This window comes from Vanacampus margaritifer, chromosome 7 (assembly GCF_051991255.1).
Source record: "Vanacampus margaritifer isolate UIUO_Vmar chromosome 7, RoL_Vmar_1.0, whole genome shotgun sequence".
NCBI lineage: Eukaryota > Metazoa > Chordata > Actinopteri > Syngnathiformes > Syngnathidae > Vanacampus > Vanacampus margaritifer.
Window position 1 is genome coordinate 17,213,732 of NC_135438.1, and position 17,123 is coordinate 17,230,854.

Sequence of the window (17,123 nt, forward strand, 5' to 3'; positions counted from 1 at the left end):
ACACGGATGACTGGGGTCCCACATCGGAGTTTACCTTAACCCCAAATGACGAGCTACGCCCCTGAGCGTGATTACGCAACATAAAACTTCAACCAGTGGCGGCTGGAAGTTTATTTTGTAGGAAACGTCACTTCCGGCCTTCACTGTGACACCGCCTACTTAATCCGCGCAGCCTCAGTAGATCGCGTCAAGCTTCCATTGATTATCGTGCAGCATTACGTCGCCGACAACTTCATCCCGTTTGTAAAAAACAGGTGAGAACTTGACGTTTTCCCCAACTTTACTTTTGCAAACTGCCACTATGCAACCAATACGTGACTGGAAGTAACTGCTGTTTATTTTGGAAGCAATAAAAGCTTAAATGTGGTTGATTGAGGATAAGTAAGCTAACGGGGAGCTAGGCAGTGCGGGTCTCTTGGTTCTATCCTGCAGTGTGTGTAGGCTGAGGGGGAGGGTGGGGGTCTAATATTTTTTTTCTTTGTTCCTACTACGACTCACACGATCTTCTTGTCATATCATAGCTGCTGATAACTTTGTGCAACATAATGAGTGTTTCGTCCAGTTTAAAGATAAGCGCAACTTCAACAATAACCACCGCACGTGTAAAATGAACTTTGTCAGTGAGTGTAAATATTTCAAATAAAGTATTTTATGCATAGCTTCCTTTTGCAATAAATATAAGTGGCCACTTTACGGTTAACAAGACTTTGTCAATGTAATGATGTTTATGTTGTAGACTTTTTTTTTTTTAATAAAAAAAATAATTTAGAAGTAGGCACTTCTCTTTAAAAGAGGTTTGCACACATCCAAACGCTGCCACTTGATTTATATTTTTCCCTTAACCCCCAAACCAACTCCCCCAACCCCCTTTCCCTTCTCTTTTAGTTTGTCAAGGTTATACAAGTTTGCTAACAGGCCTTTGTTCCCTGCTGGTTGAACATGACTTGCATGTGACTCTGTGGTTTAGCTCAGTGAGCGTAAAAGCACTGCACTGATCCCCAAAAGGCTGAAAAATAGTCTTAAAAAAAATCCCCTACTAGTCCCAAAGCACTTTAAGTGTAATCGCCTGTTTGACATCACTTTGTCTTTTGCAGTCATTTTGGTACCACAATGTCCTCTGGAAACGCCAACATCGGCAAGCCTGCCCCAGCCTTTAAAGCCACAGCTGTTGTGGATGGACAGTTCAAGGACATCCAGTTGTCTGACTATAAAGGTCATTCTACATTTTGTATACCAGATTTTCTTTTCTGTTACTTTTTAAAAACATAGTTTCCCTCTGCCCTCCAGGAAAGTATGTGGTGTTCTTCTTCTACCCTCTGGACTTCACATTTGTCTGCCCTACTGAGATTGTGGCGTTCAGCGACAGAGCGGAGGAATTCCGCAAAATTGGCTGCGAGGTGCTGGGCTGCTCCGTGGACTCTCACTTCAGTCACTTGGCCTGGTGAGGAATCCTCCGAAAAAAGACTGGGATTAGGGTTGTCTACTACCATTCATGTCTCTGTTGAAAAATTGTCCTTGCAGCCTACATTAGGGTGTGGATCAAAAGTTTTCACAGATTACTTTCCAGGTTAACCATACCTGTACTGCTAATTCTAGTGTTGCTGTTTGATTCAAATGGGAGTTTATTTCAATATATGGTGTCATTGCGTTCTTGTCAGCACGCTGGCTAGAATAAGCACCGCCCCATCAGGTCAGGTTATCTACAGTCACTCGGCTTCTCTGTGTGCACCAGATAAGGTCCCAGTGAAGTCACAAAGTCTCTTGTCAAACTCAAATTCCTTCATAGAAGGTTCTAGAGCAGGGTCGGCAACCTTTACTATCAAAATAGCCTTTTTAGGCCAAAATAAATTTCAAAAAATTTGTCTGGAGCCACACAACATTTGAACATTGTGATGAACGAAACAAAACAGTGTGTTAGTGTTTAATGAGGGCCCAAGCAGCTAATTAGACCTGCACCCTAACAGGAAAAATATGCAGCATCCAATACTTTTGAGTAGGGGTGTGAATTGCCTAGTACCTTTCAATTCATAGGTCACGATTCGATTCGATCACGATACAAATCTATAGCTTGATTATTGCGATTTATTTTATTTTTTTACTCAAATGTAGAAAATACTAATCAGTAAACTTGTACATGTACACTGTAAGATTTGTATAAAAATTTATTTATCTAAAAATTCAGGCCTATAACTGAGACACTGCATTTTACAAAATAGGTTGCAGTCTGTTTCATGTTTGAACAGCACTGAAATAAAATATTAAGGCTTAATGTTCCATTAATATAAAATTCTTCCATGTTTAATGTGTGAATCCTAACCCTAAGTAAGACGTTTTGTTGAATATTCCCGTAAAAAAATGATGTTTAAAAATCGATTCGGCAGCATATTGAATCGATTCGGCAGCATATTGAATCGATTCGAGAATTGCGCGCTGTAATATCGCGATATCTTGCCGAATCGATTTTTTTCTAACACTCCTACTTTTGAGATTCATTTTCTTCTACCTTTAGTCTTTGTTTTTTGTAAATTATTTTTCAGGCTTTGCTTTCATAACTGAGACTTTGTCAAATTTTTGACAATGTTTTGGTCATTTGCTGCCTTCTTGCTCCTTTTTGGACATTTTATGGCTTTTTTTTTTGACATTTTGTTCTGTCTGCCCACGTCCCCCACAACCCAAAAATAATAATTTTCTGACATTTGTGGTATTTTTTGGGGACTTTAAAAAAAAAAAATTAGGATTTCTTTTTTTTGTTTTTTTGACATTTTGTTTCTTTTTCAAATAGATTTTCTGACTTTTTTGGGCAATTTTTGTGTACATTTTATGGTCATTTGGAGAATTTATTCGTTTGCGTTTAGACTTTTGAATGTTTTTTTTTTTCTTCTTCTGCCAATTCTCTGACATTTTGGGCAATTTCATGGTCATTTTCTGCTTTCCCTCTTCCTTGGACATTTTTTGGACATGTTTAGATAATTTTTAAAACTTTTTTTCATCTACCTTTCACCTCTTTTTCTGACACTTTAAAAAACATCTAAATCATAATTAATTTAAAGTATAGTTTATGTAAATGTAAATAAAATAAAATAAAAAAAATTCTGCAATTATTTTTAGACACCCACAGGAGAGTGACTAAAGAGCCACACATGGCGCTTGGAGTTCATGATGAAATTGCACTTTTGAAAGATTTAGTTTGTAATGATTGTGATCCAGTGTCATTTTTCACTGAGCGCCAATTGAGTTTGTGCTGTTTTGATGGACATGCCTCCCCCTTCTAGGATCAACACACCTCGGAATCAGGGAGGTCTGGGTAACATGAAAATCCCCCTGCTGGCAGACCTCACAAAGAGCATTTCCAGGGACTACGGTGTGCTGAAGGAGGATGACGGCATTTCATACAGGTGTTGAGACTGGGGATACAAGGAGGCCCTGTTACACTGTCACCAATTGAGGGGCTTTTCTGTATACATTTTAAATGGGACATTATTTCTGTTGCGTTATGACATCATTAGCCTTCAAATGCAGCCCTTGAGTTGAGACTGTAACTCGGCAATTACTTTCTTTTTGAAGCGTGGGGAAAATTGTTAAATGATGTCTTGTCTCTTTTAGAGGTCTGTTTGTGGTTGACGACAAAGGCATTTTGAGGCAGATCACCATCAACGACTTGCCGGTGGGTCGCTCTGTGGACGAGACCCTGCGACTGGTCCAGGCCTTCAAGCACACTGACAAATATGGTGAAGGTAAAGTATTTTATTTATTTTTAAGTGCATTTTTGTCATAATGCAACCCCAGTAATTCCCCATTGAACTGTCAGGTGACCCCACAGGATGTTGAAATTTGTACTTTGTGCATTTATACTGCTATGTCAATGACTTATACGTGAACAAGCACTTTGTCCTCTCTTGCAGTGTGTCCTGCGGGCTGGAAACCAGGCAGCGACACCATCATCCCCGATGTTGAGAAGAGTAAAGCATTCTTCTCCAAGCAGTAAACATGAAGGTCACCTTACCAGTTCCTGAACAGTAGCACTTGCCCTCCGGTGAAATATGTTTTTGTGGAGCTGTTATAAGTGACTTCCAGCTTGTTCAAAGCCAAACCTGTTCCCAGTTACTTATCTTTGTACGTACATTATCAAACTGGTGGGATGACGACCTCCAAGTCTTAAGCACTGAAAAGTTAAGTTTTTTGTTTTTCAGAAAAATACTTAGTTTTCCTGTTTCCTAAAACATGTTGCCATTGATTAAAACACGAATGAGAAAGAAGTGTGTTCGTCTTTTATGGTTCTGAGCGTCATACCACTTGTCACCTCAAGAGGGTGCCACTTGCTTGTGACATGTTTCTAACAGTAGCGTCGAGGATCGTTTTACGTGAGATTTATCACACGACCAAACAAATGGTACAAAATGATGTGGAATCTGGGTGAGTTAAACACACAGAGCTATTGCCATATGTTATATGGATGGCAGCAGGTGAATACACGACTTTCTGATCCTATGGTGGAAACATTAACATTATTGTCGTAAATGTCCTGTCCAACGACGTGACTTGACTGTTTTCCTGTGAAGAACTGATAAGTCACGGCGCAGTATTTGTGAATGAGTTACGTGAGCACTTGCAGAGCCTGTTTGCTGTGGTTTCATGTCAAGTTTAGACATGCCGCATATAAAATGGCAGTAATACTAAAGTATTTGATTATCCCTTAAAACTAGCGTATTATATCAAAATGAACTATAAACCGCCAGTCAATCACGTGTTGAATTTGAATAGCAATAAGTGGGGAAGTGAACCACTACACAAGTTCATGCTAACAGTTTGTTTAGAAGTTGACGGTAAATGTCTGATTGACAGTCCAACTACGTGTTTACTTTCCACCAACTCCGAGAAGATCAACTTTTAATACAGCCTCTATTTTCCTCTTGTGACCTAGTTATGAAATCTGCACCACTTCTCGTAAATTCCTAAACAACCAAAACTTCGTTTGTCTGGAACTTTAGCTTAAGCGGCTCAACTGTTTTCACAGCTTGTTTGGGGAAACTGAAAGCAGAAGTGGGGAACTCCCACAGCTCATTGACAAGCCATCTCACACTCACGCCACCATACTTGTGGTGCTGCGGCCTGTCTGACCAGCATTGTATGAGGGAGTTCCCGGAAACCTATCAAAGTTATGACGTATGTGAGAAAATGTCACCATACAAGGAGTGTTGGTACGTCAATGGGAAAACAATCCTATCTGGGGCGTTAAAGGTCAGGAAACTGAATTGCTGATAGAGCAGATGATTCTGACAACAGCCCGTCAGTGTTCTCGAGAAATGCCTCAATAATTCCAAAGAGGTGACATTTCAAAATGCTGAAAACGACATGAAGAAAACAACACATTTCTCAATTGCAATATTTCTTTTACTTAAATATGCTGTACAGGTACAAAAAAAATGTCAGGGTCAACCTGATAACAGAAATAAGTTACATCAGATTTCATCAACAATGTACAAAGTCAAATGTAAACAAGACAACTTTGTGTTCCAAAATGCCCAAAATGTGTTAATTTTCACTGATTTCTGTATAATTTCAGCCACAACAATCCAGTTCCTCGTGTCAGTGCAGTTCCAGTCCAGTGTTTTCAAAGTGCTAATTTCGGCTTCCTCAGTAGGATTTGACTTTGGGAGACAAAATGAGCTGGCAGCCGCTGTTCACATGTGTCATGACTTTCTGTTTGAGTTGGTTCACCTGCTCACGCAGGAGGGAGGCCGTGTTGGACAGCCCCGCGTTGTCTGTTTTCAGAACCTTTACCCTGTCCTCCAAACGGGAGATGCGCTCCAGTTTGCGCCGCCGGCACTTGGACGCCGCCTGCCGGTTCCGGAGCCGCTTGCGCTCCGCCTTGATTCGCTCCTGGTTCTCCAGGTCGATGGGGGACATGGGCGGCGAGCTGTTGTCGCTGCTCTGCATGTCCGGGACGGTCTGCGGCTCCTCCTTGAGGACGCCAAAGCGCGGTGCGTGCAGCCCGGCGCCGGCTAACGAGTGTTGGAAGGAGTGGGGGGCGTGCGCAGCGCCTTGGGGGTGATGCGACTGCGGGTGGTGGTGGTGGTGGTGGTGGTAGGGATGGTGCGGCAGGTAGCTGATGGTAGCGGACGGGTAGCTGACAGCCGACGACAGGCCGGGGTTCGTGGAGCAACTGCTCAGGTTAGTGTACTCGAGCGGCTCCGGCTGCATGGGTGACCCGAAGACCGAACCGGGCGCCGAACAGGCTACTCCCCCGGTTCCGATGGACACGTTGGGCGGTGCCATCTGGTTCATCTTGTGCAAGTCGTCCAGCGCCTTCACGAAACCGTCAGCAAAGCCTTCCTGCTCTTCTGTGATCCCGCGGTTGTACAGGTACTGGCTCGGTGTTGGCGTGGTTGTGATGAGCCCGTTGCTGTTCTGGATGATGAGTCGCTCCAAATCCGGGGAGGCGAGCTTGAGCGAGCCCGAGTCCGTAATGGCCGCCGAATACAACTCGGAGTCGGCGCGCAGGTGGTGAGACTTGAAGTTGGAGCTCCGATAAGGATCAGACAAGTTCAAGTTCATGTTCTGCTTTAGTAACTTGTAGTCTGGCGGGGCTGCGCCTGGATGGCCATAAGCAGAGAGAAACGAGTCGTCATAAAAAGGCTGTTCCATTATTGTGGACATATTCGCTTTAAAATCAGACAAGCAAAAGGTGTCCCAACTCAATCTCCAGCAAGTCCCGATGTATTATTATTTTGAAGAGCACTATTTTAAAAAAAAAAACAGTAAAACTTCCAAAATAGAAGAACTCTACTATACCAAGTCGTCGATTTGTACCTTTAGTTGGAATCAAAGCGCAGTCCAGTGACTAATTCAGATGTTTTTATTCCACTCGTGTGTTGGTGAGTCTTTAATTTTTTGAAAATCTGTCACTCGTTTCCTCTTTTATGATAAGCTGCCGACCAGTTTCACTCTATTTATGCGTTCTGGTCGCGAGAGCACAGAAGTCCGGAGCGACACCAAATCCGATGTCCTGATTGGCCGCTGTCTCCTTGTGCCCGCCCCCAGGATGTCAGACGCGCGTAATGACGCACGTTGCCAGTAACCACCACTGTAAACACGGCGAGGCCTTTCGCCCGGAGGAAAAATTCAAAAAGGTAAATATGAAACGCTACTAATGCGTTTTTACAAACACAGCTTCTTGTCAGCGAGCTTCACGGGTCCAATTGAGTCCAGTAGAGAAGACTACAGGCGACTCCGCTCACAGACTCTGCCTTTATATGTAATCAATACGCGTACGCTGAGTCATGGATCCAAACTGATATCGGTTAGTCCATATTTGGGTATCCTGGCCCGCCGGTTCCTCCCTGACACAAGCGGGAAGCCGATCCCCTTCTGGCGCGCTTCCAGCTGGACGGGACGTGGGAGGCTGCCCTCCTTCTTGCCTCAGGCACAACACATGAGGTGAGGAGAGGGTGTGTAAACTGTGGGCGTGACTGCTTAAAAAATTGTATGAAGCATTGTGGCTGTTTGGGGACAATAGACAGTCTTATTTCAAAATTGTGAACTAAAACAGTAGTTTTTAATCAAATTTATTTGAACTCCATCAATCTATTTTATATACATTTTACCTATTTTATGTCAACAAATTTGTTTACTTACAGCTTCCATTTGTATTGGCTTGACGTTGTATTTTTTCTTTTAAATCAGTCCAGAAAAAGGATAATCAGGTATTAAGACAAATAGAGAGCAGTAGAAAGCTCTGCGAATGCTTAAATAATAATAATAATAATAATAATAATAATAATAATAATAATAATAATAATAATAATAATATAGTGTTAAACTACTTAACAAGTTTAGCCAAAATTTGATGTAGGGGTGTGGAAGGAGACAAAATTAAAAGGGAAGTCAAGTAAAAACATTTCTATGAATGGTAAATGGACTGAGCTTATAGCGCTTTCTACAGCAATGCGTTACATTCACCCATTCACATTCACATTCATACACCAGTGATGTTTAGTACAAACACGACATTCGGACTAATATTGCATTTGTGGAATTTGAATTAAGCAGCAAAATCCACCTGTTTTTATCCATCTTAATGGGAGGACATTTTGCCACTTGATATTGACTGAAAATGACATCACAGTGCCAAAGGACACGAGCAGCGACCAATCATGGCTCCCTTGTTTTCTGGGTTTGGTCATGTGACATTTGCAAGCTGATCGGTGATGGGTTGTTAAATGACCGAGCAATTGTGATGTCATTTTTGTTGGCAGCAAGACTGAGAGAGCAAGACAAAATGGCTGCACCGTGAGATGGATTTTGCTGCTCATATTTCACAAACACAATATTAATTGGAATGCCGTGTTTAGACAAGGGGGGCAACATTGTACAGAAAGTTTTTGACTTGGTCATATATGCTCTTTTTATCCACTTATTAATAAAGACCAAACTTGTTTCCTTCTTCAATTGTTTACCAGTTCAAATACTTTTTATAGCATATTGCAAATAGTTCATCTATTTTGGACTCTGTTTCTAACAACACTTTATTACACTAGTTGCGAAGCAAGATGGACGTTTAGACAAAATTGTCCAAGTCAAACTGTACAGTACCTACCATGGCATGCTACTGGGCTGATATCTACAGTGCACTCTACATCTTTCATACACTTTAATTGTGACTTTCTGGCCCTGGAAAAGGATAAAAACCGTCACCTGTAATATTTAGCTCTGTAATGTTAGATTGTATTGTATCTGCGTATGTGACAATGCGTGAGATAGAAGGGCTGATGTTGCTGTAAACAAATCTCCAAGGTATGTCAAAGAAGGCAGTAGGCACGTCACCTGAGATGAACACCTGCTTGATGAAGGCCTCTGAATCATATCCAAGTGGGCCTCGCACCCGTGGATGTGCCCAAGCACGTTCCCACATTTGGGCTCACCTTGCAAGTGTTCTCTTATGTGGAGGCATATGACACAACCTTATTTGTTCATACTCATTTTTGACAGAAGGAAAGTGTATGCACAGCTGGGAACGAAATCTGTGGATTACAGCATGTGGCCAAATTTACACTGTATATATTATGGAAACATTTATTAAATGAGGAATTTATTATTTTACCTTTTAACCGGAACTCGGTTTAATAGTTAATTTTGAAGTTTGTTTAGTTTGAAAGTAATTACTGATTGGTTGCATTACCCGAGAAAGACAATATGATAAGAAGTTGATTACTGGACTGGACTTTTGGACCATCACTGTAATTGCTTCAAATCAGAGCTCAATATATGATAAGCACAATAGGAAAGCAGGAACAAGCATCTGTACTTCCAGCTTCACGTACTGCACATCAGCATAAAAGAATACATCCACGGGTGTCCAATACAAACTAATGGGCGTTGTGCTGGCAAATATTGAATTTATTGGGGGGGAAAAAAGTACAACTTCAACTAATTTACTGCCATTGACAGCTAAAGACGTCAAAAATTCATTTGAACTATTTTTTATTAGTTTAACATTTTTTTCTCATTTTTTGTTAACAAGAGTATGAAAACCTAGATTTATTTTGTACATTTAGAACAGATATAAAATTTGTGATTAATCATGAGTTAACTAGTGAAATCATGCGATTAATTACGATTACAAATTTTAATCGCCGGATGCCCCTAATTTTTAATAACCTTTTCTTAATATATATATATATATATATATATTATTATTATTATTTTTTTTTTTAATCATGTTTATTTTTTTAAGATTAATTTTTTTTAAATTAGGGGCATCGGGCGATTACAATTTTTAAACGTAATTAATCGCATGACTGCACTAGTTAACTCCCGATTAATCAAATCTTATATCTGTTCTAATACAACAAAAAAATTCTAGGTTTTCATATTTTTGTAAACAAAAATGGGATTTTTTTTTAACTAGAAATAGTTCAAAGGAATTTTTTACGTCTATAACCGTCAATGGCAGTGAATGAGTTACTAATGTGTCATGTTTCTTTTAAATGTAACAATCTCATTAATGGACTGATCGCAACAGGGCCGTTCATTTGTTTTAGAAGACATTTCGAAGTCTTCCTCAGTTCATGCAACAAGGCTTGGTTAGGACAGACCAGACTATTGATGCTTCAAGTTGGAGGCACGTGTCATTCTTTTAGGATGCAAACAAGCGTCGTTAAGCGTCGTTGCCTGGCAGAGAAGCCTCTGTTTGTCATTGGTGAATGTGTTTCTGTTGTTTGTTGGAGACGAAATCATGGAGGTGTTTGGGAATGTTTAATGCATAGTTGATGCAATATTTGCCATCATTAATTACCTTCTTCTACTTGTTTGAGCTGAAAGAGTGTGTGATGCTGCACTCAGGTTTCCTATCAGTACTGGTGAGTGTAATAAAATAATTGTTCCTTGGCATGGTGAGGATTCTTTGCAGTTTTTAATGTATTGTACGTCTTTTAAATTCATCATTGACCCAGAGGCTTTGAACAATTCTTTGTCCTCACACACGTGCTTATTATGTGAGATGTACTGGAGCAGAGCTCGAACACCTCATACATCCAATTTTGTTGCTGCCGTTGAGTGCTGCGGTGATTCACGTTGACACCTACGAAAACTACTTTTCACACTATATATGTTGGCACTTTGACCAACTTCAGTAGTTTTTCCAAAAAGGACCACATCACCTCACTGTGAGGGAGTAATGCAATGACTTTTCATACAAAATTTCAAATCACCGTTTATTGATAACAATGAAACAACAACATATAAGATGAATACGTATGAATACGTCTTTGGGACACTTAAAACATTTAAAATAGAACATATTTATACGTTTTTGGGAGCAAATGACTTAAAGGTGAAGTCAACCTTAAACATTTCTTGACAATAATAAATTATATGAAACCTCACGAGTCTAAACATGACATTCTGATAAATATTATATTTGTGGAATATGAGTTATGCAGCAAAATCCAGCAGTTTTTAATACATTTCAGGGGCGGCCATTTTGCCACCTGCTGTCATCTGAAGATGACATCACAGTTGCTCAGGGCTCAGGCAACGGCCAATAACAGCTCAGCTGTTTTCTGAAGCTGAGCTGTGATTGGTTGTTACCTGAGACCTGAGCAACTGCGATGTCATTTTCAATCAAGTGACAAAATGGTTGCCTTCTGATATTAATAAAAACTGCTGGATTTTGCTGCTTAACTCATATTTCAATAACGAAATATTAACTAGAATGTGGGGCTGCAAAGAACATATTACTGTCAATAATATTTGGGGGGTTGACTTCTACTTGAATGAGATGTTATTATGCTAAAATGATTAAAACAAATCTTAGATTGGATGACAGTGAAATAGCATTTGAAGCATTCATCGAGTTATTATGTAAATGTTACCGAAAGTAATCTATTTCATAGGAGGCAGCAGAATGCATCTGAGTTGCTCATCTGATTTCAAATCCAAAAGTTTGTGTCAGGAAAGGACAAAACGCTGTCATCTGGTGACTTTAATTCCCACAAACAACCCCCACTGTTTATGCAGCGACTTTATGAAATGAACCAGAAGTAACGTTTCTCGGAGTCTTGGGCAAGGTCTTCCTCGCTGGAAGCTTGCTGACCTGGAAGCGGCCTGTAGGTGTGGTGAGTCAGGTACGGCCGATCGTCACGGCAACAAGATGGCTGTCCCCGCGAGGTGAGAACAAGTCAGTCCAACACACGGCGAGTGTATGAAGTCACACTCTTAGTCACTCCTTCAAGTAGGCCTGGGTTCTTTCATTTAATGTTGACAAAACCACATTGTCACTCGGCCCCGCTCTCCTCCCCCTCCCAAAAACAGCCCCCCCCCTCCATCTTTGTTATTTGGCCGCCTGTGGGAAATCGAGCCCCCTTGTGCATGTAATCGCTTTAATGAAGGCCCGTTTAATCAGCATGTTTGCGGTCTGTAGCTCGCAGATAGTGCCAAGGAGCCTCGTAGCCATGGGAGACCTTTAGCACAAGACGGGCCGATTGCTGGGGCCAAATGAGTGTGGCGGGAAAAGGCAGTCGGATCCAGCGCTTCCCTGGGGCTGACACATCACATATGGAGCTGTCCTTCCTACTTCCCCTCCATCCACACGGATGCTTAAACTCACTGTCACTGCGCCAATGTGAGAAAAAGGCAAACAGCGGGAAGGGCAGAGTTTTGTGCTGCATACTCGTTTGTTACGATTCAAGTGAGGTGGTTTTTAAATGGTGACAATGCAACCCTATGGTTGACATTGAAGAGAGGCAGCGTGACATGATTCTGCCAACGTCGTCGGGGAGCGTGACACTGTTCTAATGAACTATGTTGGAACGGTTCGACTGTGAGGTTGAGAAATTTGGATTTCCTTTACAATGTTCATCATCCTGTTTTTTCCATCTTACCATGCAAAATGATCAAGGGTTCCGTTTCATGCCCTGGATTGGCTGGCAACCAGTTCAGGGTGTACCCTGCCCACTGCCCGAAGCCAGCTGGGATGGCCTTCGGCGCCCCTTTGGAGGACAAGCGATTAAGAAAATGGATGGATGGATAGATGGGTTTCTTTTCATTAACTAATTTACTGCCATTGCCGCCTATAAACATAAAAAAATCATTTGAACTATTTCTATTAGTTTAACTCCCCCCCCCCCACTTTTGTTAACAAGAGTATGAAAACCAAGACATTTTTATTTATTTATTTTTTTTTAAAGAAAAAAAAAATTAGGGGCGTCAGGCGATTATTTAAAAAAAATTGTAATTAATCGCATGACTTCAATAGTTAACTCACGATTAATCACAAATTGTATATCTGTTCTAAATGTACAATTATTATTTTTCTAGGTTTTCATACTCTTGTTAACAAAAGTGGGAAAAATGTTAAACTAATAGAAATAGTTCAAATTAATTTTTGACGTCTATAGCCGTCGATGGCAGGGAATGAGTTAATTTTGTAAACATAAGATGTAACAATAATTAATGCAATTCGGCACTAACCAAAATTAACCCTCAACGTTGGCGTCAATTTGTGTTGCATATAGTGAGACGAGACTGCACACAGGTGGACTCTATTTATCGTTATCAATCATTTAGGTCAACATTGGATCATTCAAAAATCATCAGGGAACTTCTTGAGTCGGTTGGCTGCACTGAGAGAAAAGGGGGTGAATATTTTATGAGGATCACATTGTGTTCACTGCTGAGTTGTGGGCACATGGGCACTCATGTCAAAAAATGTAATCGAAGACAAATAAATAAAGACAAATAAATAAACGAGCTGTATCAAAAAAAGGTCTTACAAAAATAATGTACACTCTAAAAACAGTTGGTCTAAAGTAACCCAACTATAGGTAAAAAATGGACCGATCCTCTACAATTTTTTTTATTCATAATTGGGTTACTTTTGAACCAACTATTTTTAAAGTGTAAGATCATTGCTGACTATATATTTATTTATTTTTTTTTTAAAGAAAAAAAAAGGAATGAACCGGTATGACCTTGGCTACAGACGTGGTTCAGCGTGCATGAGCTCTACTTCAAACAAACAGTAGAAGCCCAGACAGGCAAGCATGGTAGAAAAGTGACAGAGTTGAGTAAGAAGCCAAACACTCCCATTTCTTCAGACGCACATTTAAAGAACACGTCATAACGTTGCGTGAATCCTCATATACTGTAAGTGACTACACTCTTACTCATGATGTGATGACATCGCCCTCTATACATTATTAATTTGTGTTTCTAATCATTTATTTGGATCTCGACTTTTGGTATTACTTTCTATTGTTTTTGTGTACCTGACATTGTTGTTTGAGGAATATATATATATTTTTAATTACTGTAAAGAGTTGTAAGTGTAGTTTTGATTATTGCCTTATCTTTGCTAACATGGTGAACCGAGTAACAAAAAATGCTAATCATTGGCAACTAAAAGAATTCCCCAACTTGCATGTTTTTAGTTTTTTTTTTTCTGATTAGATGGGGAATTTGAATGGCAGAAGCTGGTGATTTTCAAACCAGCATAACACAACCATTTGCTGTCGTCAGTAATGTTCATGTCCTCCATATTGTTGATGTCCCTTTTTTGCACCTAATATAACCCAAGATCACAATCAATGAAGATTTTGTTGAAGCTGTTGTTGATTTTCCCTTTGTTGAGAAAGATAACAAGTCTAATTTGACAAAGAAGTAGAACGTACAGATGTTGGTTTTCAAATATGGACCAAAAGGGAAAAACATCATCAGAGAAATGAATACTCAAGTAAAATACAGATACCTGAAAAACGTCCCATCACTGGCTGTCATGTGTGTAATGTCTAACACAGGGTCTGCAACTAACCACTCTGGAGCCACATTTGGCTCTTCAGTCCCTCTCCTGTGGCTCCTTTTGGATCTTAAAAAAAAATAAAAAATAGAAATTAATTTTTATAACATATATTTACATTTTCATGTACTGTACAGAAAATATTCTTTAAATTAATTGATTTTTTTTTTAGTTTTTAGAAAAAAGTCAACATTTGTAAATTGTCAGAAAAAGAGAGATGAAAGGTACATGAAAAAGTTTTAAAAAAATACCTAAAAATGTCCAAAAAGTTACCATAAAATGTCCGAAAGGGAATAGGAAAATCAAAAAAATTCCATAAATGACCATGAATTTGCCCAAAATGTGAGATAATTAAATAAATAAAAAAGGCAGAAAAAAACATTCAAAAGGTAACTATAATATGTCCAAAACCAAAAGAAGAAAACACAAAAAATACCATAAAATGTACATGAGAAAATAAAAAAAAATCCAAATATTTATATTAAATAGACAGAAAATGTTCAAAAAGTAGCCATAAAATGTCCAAAGAGAAAAAAATCCTAAAAATTATCATAAAATGTCCCCAAAAAAATTGCCCAAATTTTAAGAAAATTAATATTTGAAAAAAAGGCAGAAAACATGCAAAAGTAAATAAAAAATAAATAAATAAAATGTCCCAACAAACAAACTAAAGAGGCAGACAATGTCCGTAACATGTCCATAACATTGCCAAAAATGTCAGAAATTTGATAGAAAGGCAGTAAAATTCTTAAAATGCATGAAAACAAAGTCTGAAAAAAACAAAAATGGAAGACAAAAGGTAGAAGAAAATGAATCTGGATGCTGCATATTTTTCCTGTTATGACGCAACTCTAATTAATCAATTGGTCTAACAGAAAAATGCTTGCACACAAATGTCCCTGGCCCACCAATGTTGCATTATAGGTCACTAAAATAGATCGGATCAAGTTTTAAGTAAAAGACTGTTCATTACATATTGTATACTATTGCTTTAACCACAGTTACTGAAGAACTCTTGAGTTTGTTTCTGGTGAGATGTGCTGTGGACCTGCTGAACTGCCAGGGAGTTCCTCTTTGCGTGAAAATAAGAGAAGTGAATGTGCGTCCAGGGTGGGGAGGATTTCGGTACACCGCGTTTTCGTTTCCCCAATAAGTTGCAGTCAGTTGTTGGGGCAGATGTGGCACTGGTACGTCAGCGGCAGGTTCCAGAATGGGGTCAGGAAGGAGCAAAGAATTCAATATTTAAATTGTATTCCTGAGTGTCTTGTTGCTCCGTGTAAATAACTTTTGTTCTGTTGTTTTAATAAATTGTGAAATGGATACTGTTTCAATTTCAGGCAATTCTTTTTATACTTTGTGTCTACTAATTCTAATGCGTGTTTACAGTTGAAGTCTGTGTTTGAGGTACTGTGTTTGACTTTCTTTTATGTGTAATGTGAGGTTCAAGACAAATTTTCAGCAAAACTGTGCTTCAATAGTCAAACAAGAACTTCAAGTATGAACCGTCATTATGTGGGATGTCACGCAAAGGTCAAAATATTAACCAAGACTACAGCTACTCTAACAAAGCTTCAACACAGAGGCTTTTAAAGGATTAAACCCCACAAGCATGTTTTAATTTTTCTGTAAGTTTTAATTTTATTTTTTTGCTTAGTCCAATTTCACATAATTGGTTTGTATATAAAAAGCAGTCCAGTATATAATAATAATACTAATAATAATAATAATTATTATTATTGTTTATTATTATATTTATTATCATTACTATTGTTTATTATTATTATTATTATTATTATTATTATTGTTGTTGTTGTTGTTTATTATTATTATTATTGTTGTTGTTATTGTTTATTATTATATATATCATTATTATTATTATTATTATTATTATTATTATGTGAAATATGTGCTTTATACACAATAAAGGTTGGCCTAAAGTTTCATACAGCATCAAAATAGTTGCATATTTTTCTGGAATTTCAACCATTTTTCAGCACACCGGTGCATTTCATTACCACTTAATTCAGCCATGAAGCTTTCCTTGAAAAAGATCTTCACACAGTCTAACCTTGCGTGAAGGTCTCAACCTCATGCTTGACATTTCTGCGTTTTTTCCCCTCAACTTAACTGAACTTGCATGTAAGCGCAAGGAGAAGGCATGGTAACTTAACGTTACTGATTTATCTTAGCATTTGAATGGTTTGTTGGCAAATCCTTGAAAATTCATGAAAAATAATCAAATCAAATCATCTTGGCTGGGATTTATACTGTATTGTATTTAATAATTTTTTATGCAAAAACGAAATCATACTAGATATCTGGAAAAATCGTTTTATGAGTTGTCGTATCTCATTTTCACGCTTGTAAATGTGAAGCCTTACCATACATCAGAACATCACATCAGCTTGTGTGCATCCCCTCTTTGTGCGTCCTTGCCTGCGAATGAGGACACCTGCGTTAAGGAGACATATTTAGCAAAGAGCCACAAATCAGATGGAGGGGAAGGACAACGTGGTAACTTGATGGCGAGATCAAATGGTGTGAGTGGGGTTGAAACTGTGTGGGCGCTCGCTGATGTTCTCGCTGACACAAACACTCAGCGCCACTGGCCGCCTTTGCTGCTTGGAAGAGTGCAGACGCTTATTTTCTGCATGTGGGCTGACGGGCAAAAGAAGTAGGATCATTTTACCTACAAGCTTATTATTCAGCGGATGATGTCACTGTTTATGTTTTCATCTCTTTTCAAGTTTGGTCGTTCTTATCACTCAACTCAGTATCAAATTGCCTGGAGTATTACAGTCATAACACAAACCCCTAATTAGTCAATCTA

General features: G+C 39.1%; 2 protein-coding genes and 1 long non-coding RNA gene across 4 annotated transcripts in view; 2 read left to right on the plus strand and 1 right to left on the minus strand.

The window, feature by feature from the left end:
- Positions 1-116: 116 nt before the first annotated feature.
- Positions 117-4,256, plus strand: prdx2 (peroxiredoxin 2). Its single transcript, XM_077569858.1, has 6 exons — positions 117-254; positions 1,095-1,213; positions 1,288-1,441; positions 3,273-3,395; positions 3,604-3,734; positions 3,903-4,256. Exons 2-6 carry the CDS (start codon positions 1,111-1,113, stop codon positions 3,983-3,985), a joined length of 594 nt encoding a protein of 197 aa, XP_077425984.1. The 5' UTR covers positions 117-254; positions 1,095-1,110; the 3' UTR covers positions 3,986-4,256.
- Positions 4,257-5,369: 1,113 nt separating this feature from the next.
- Positions 5,370-7,205, minus strand: junba (JunB proto-oncogene, AP-1 transcription factor subunit a). 2 transcript variants are annotated; one of them, XM_077569857.1, is made up of 2 exons: positions 6,811-7,204; positions 5,370-6,593 (listed from the first exon to the last, which is right to left on the minus strand). In XM_077569857.1, exon 2 carries the CDS (start codon positions 6,553-6,555, stop codon positions 5,635-5,637), a length of 921 nt encoding a protein of 306 aa, XP_077425983.1. In that variant the 5' UTR covers positions 6,556-6,593; positions 6,811-7,204; the 3' UTR covers positions 5,370-5,634. The 2 variants fall into 2 exon arrangements, with proteins under 2 accessions (XP_077425983.1, XP_077425982.1); XM_077569856.1 differs by having other exon boundaries at positions 5,370-7,205.
- A 42-nt stretch (positions 7,206-7,247) lies between these two features.
- Positions 7,248-17,123, plus strand: part of LOC144054668 (uncharacterized) — a 36,283-nt gene continuing 26,407 nt past the window's right edge. The window contains exon 1 of the long non-coding RNA XR_013294692.1: positions 7,248-7,437. This is a non-coding gene — a long non-coding RNA (uncharacterized LOC144054668). The remainder of the gene's footprint in view (positions 7,438-17,123) is intronic.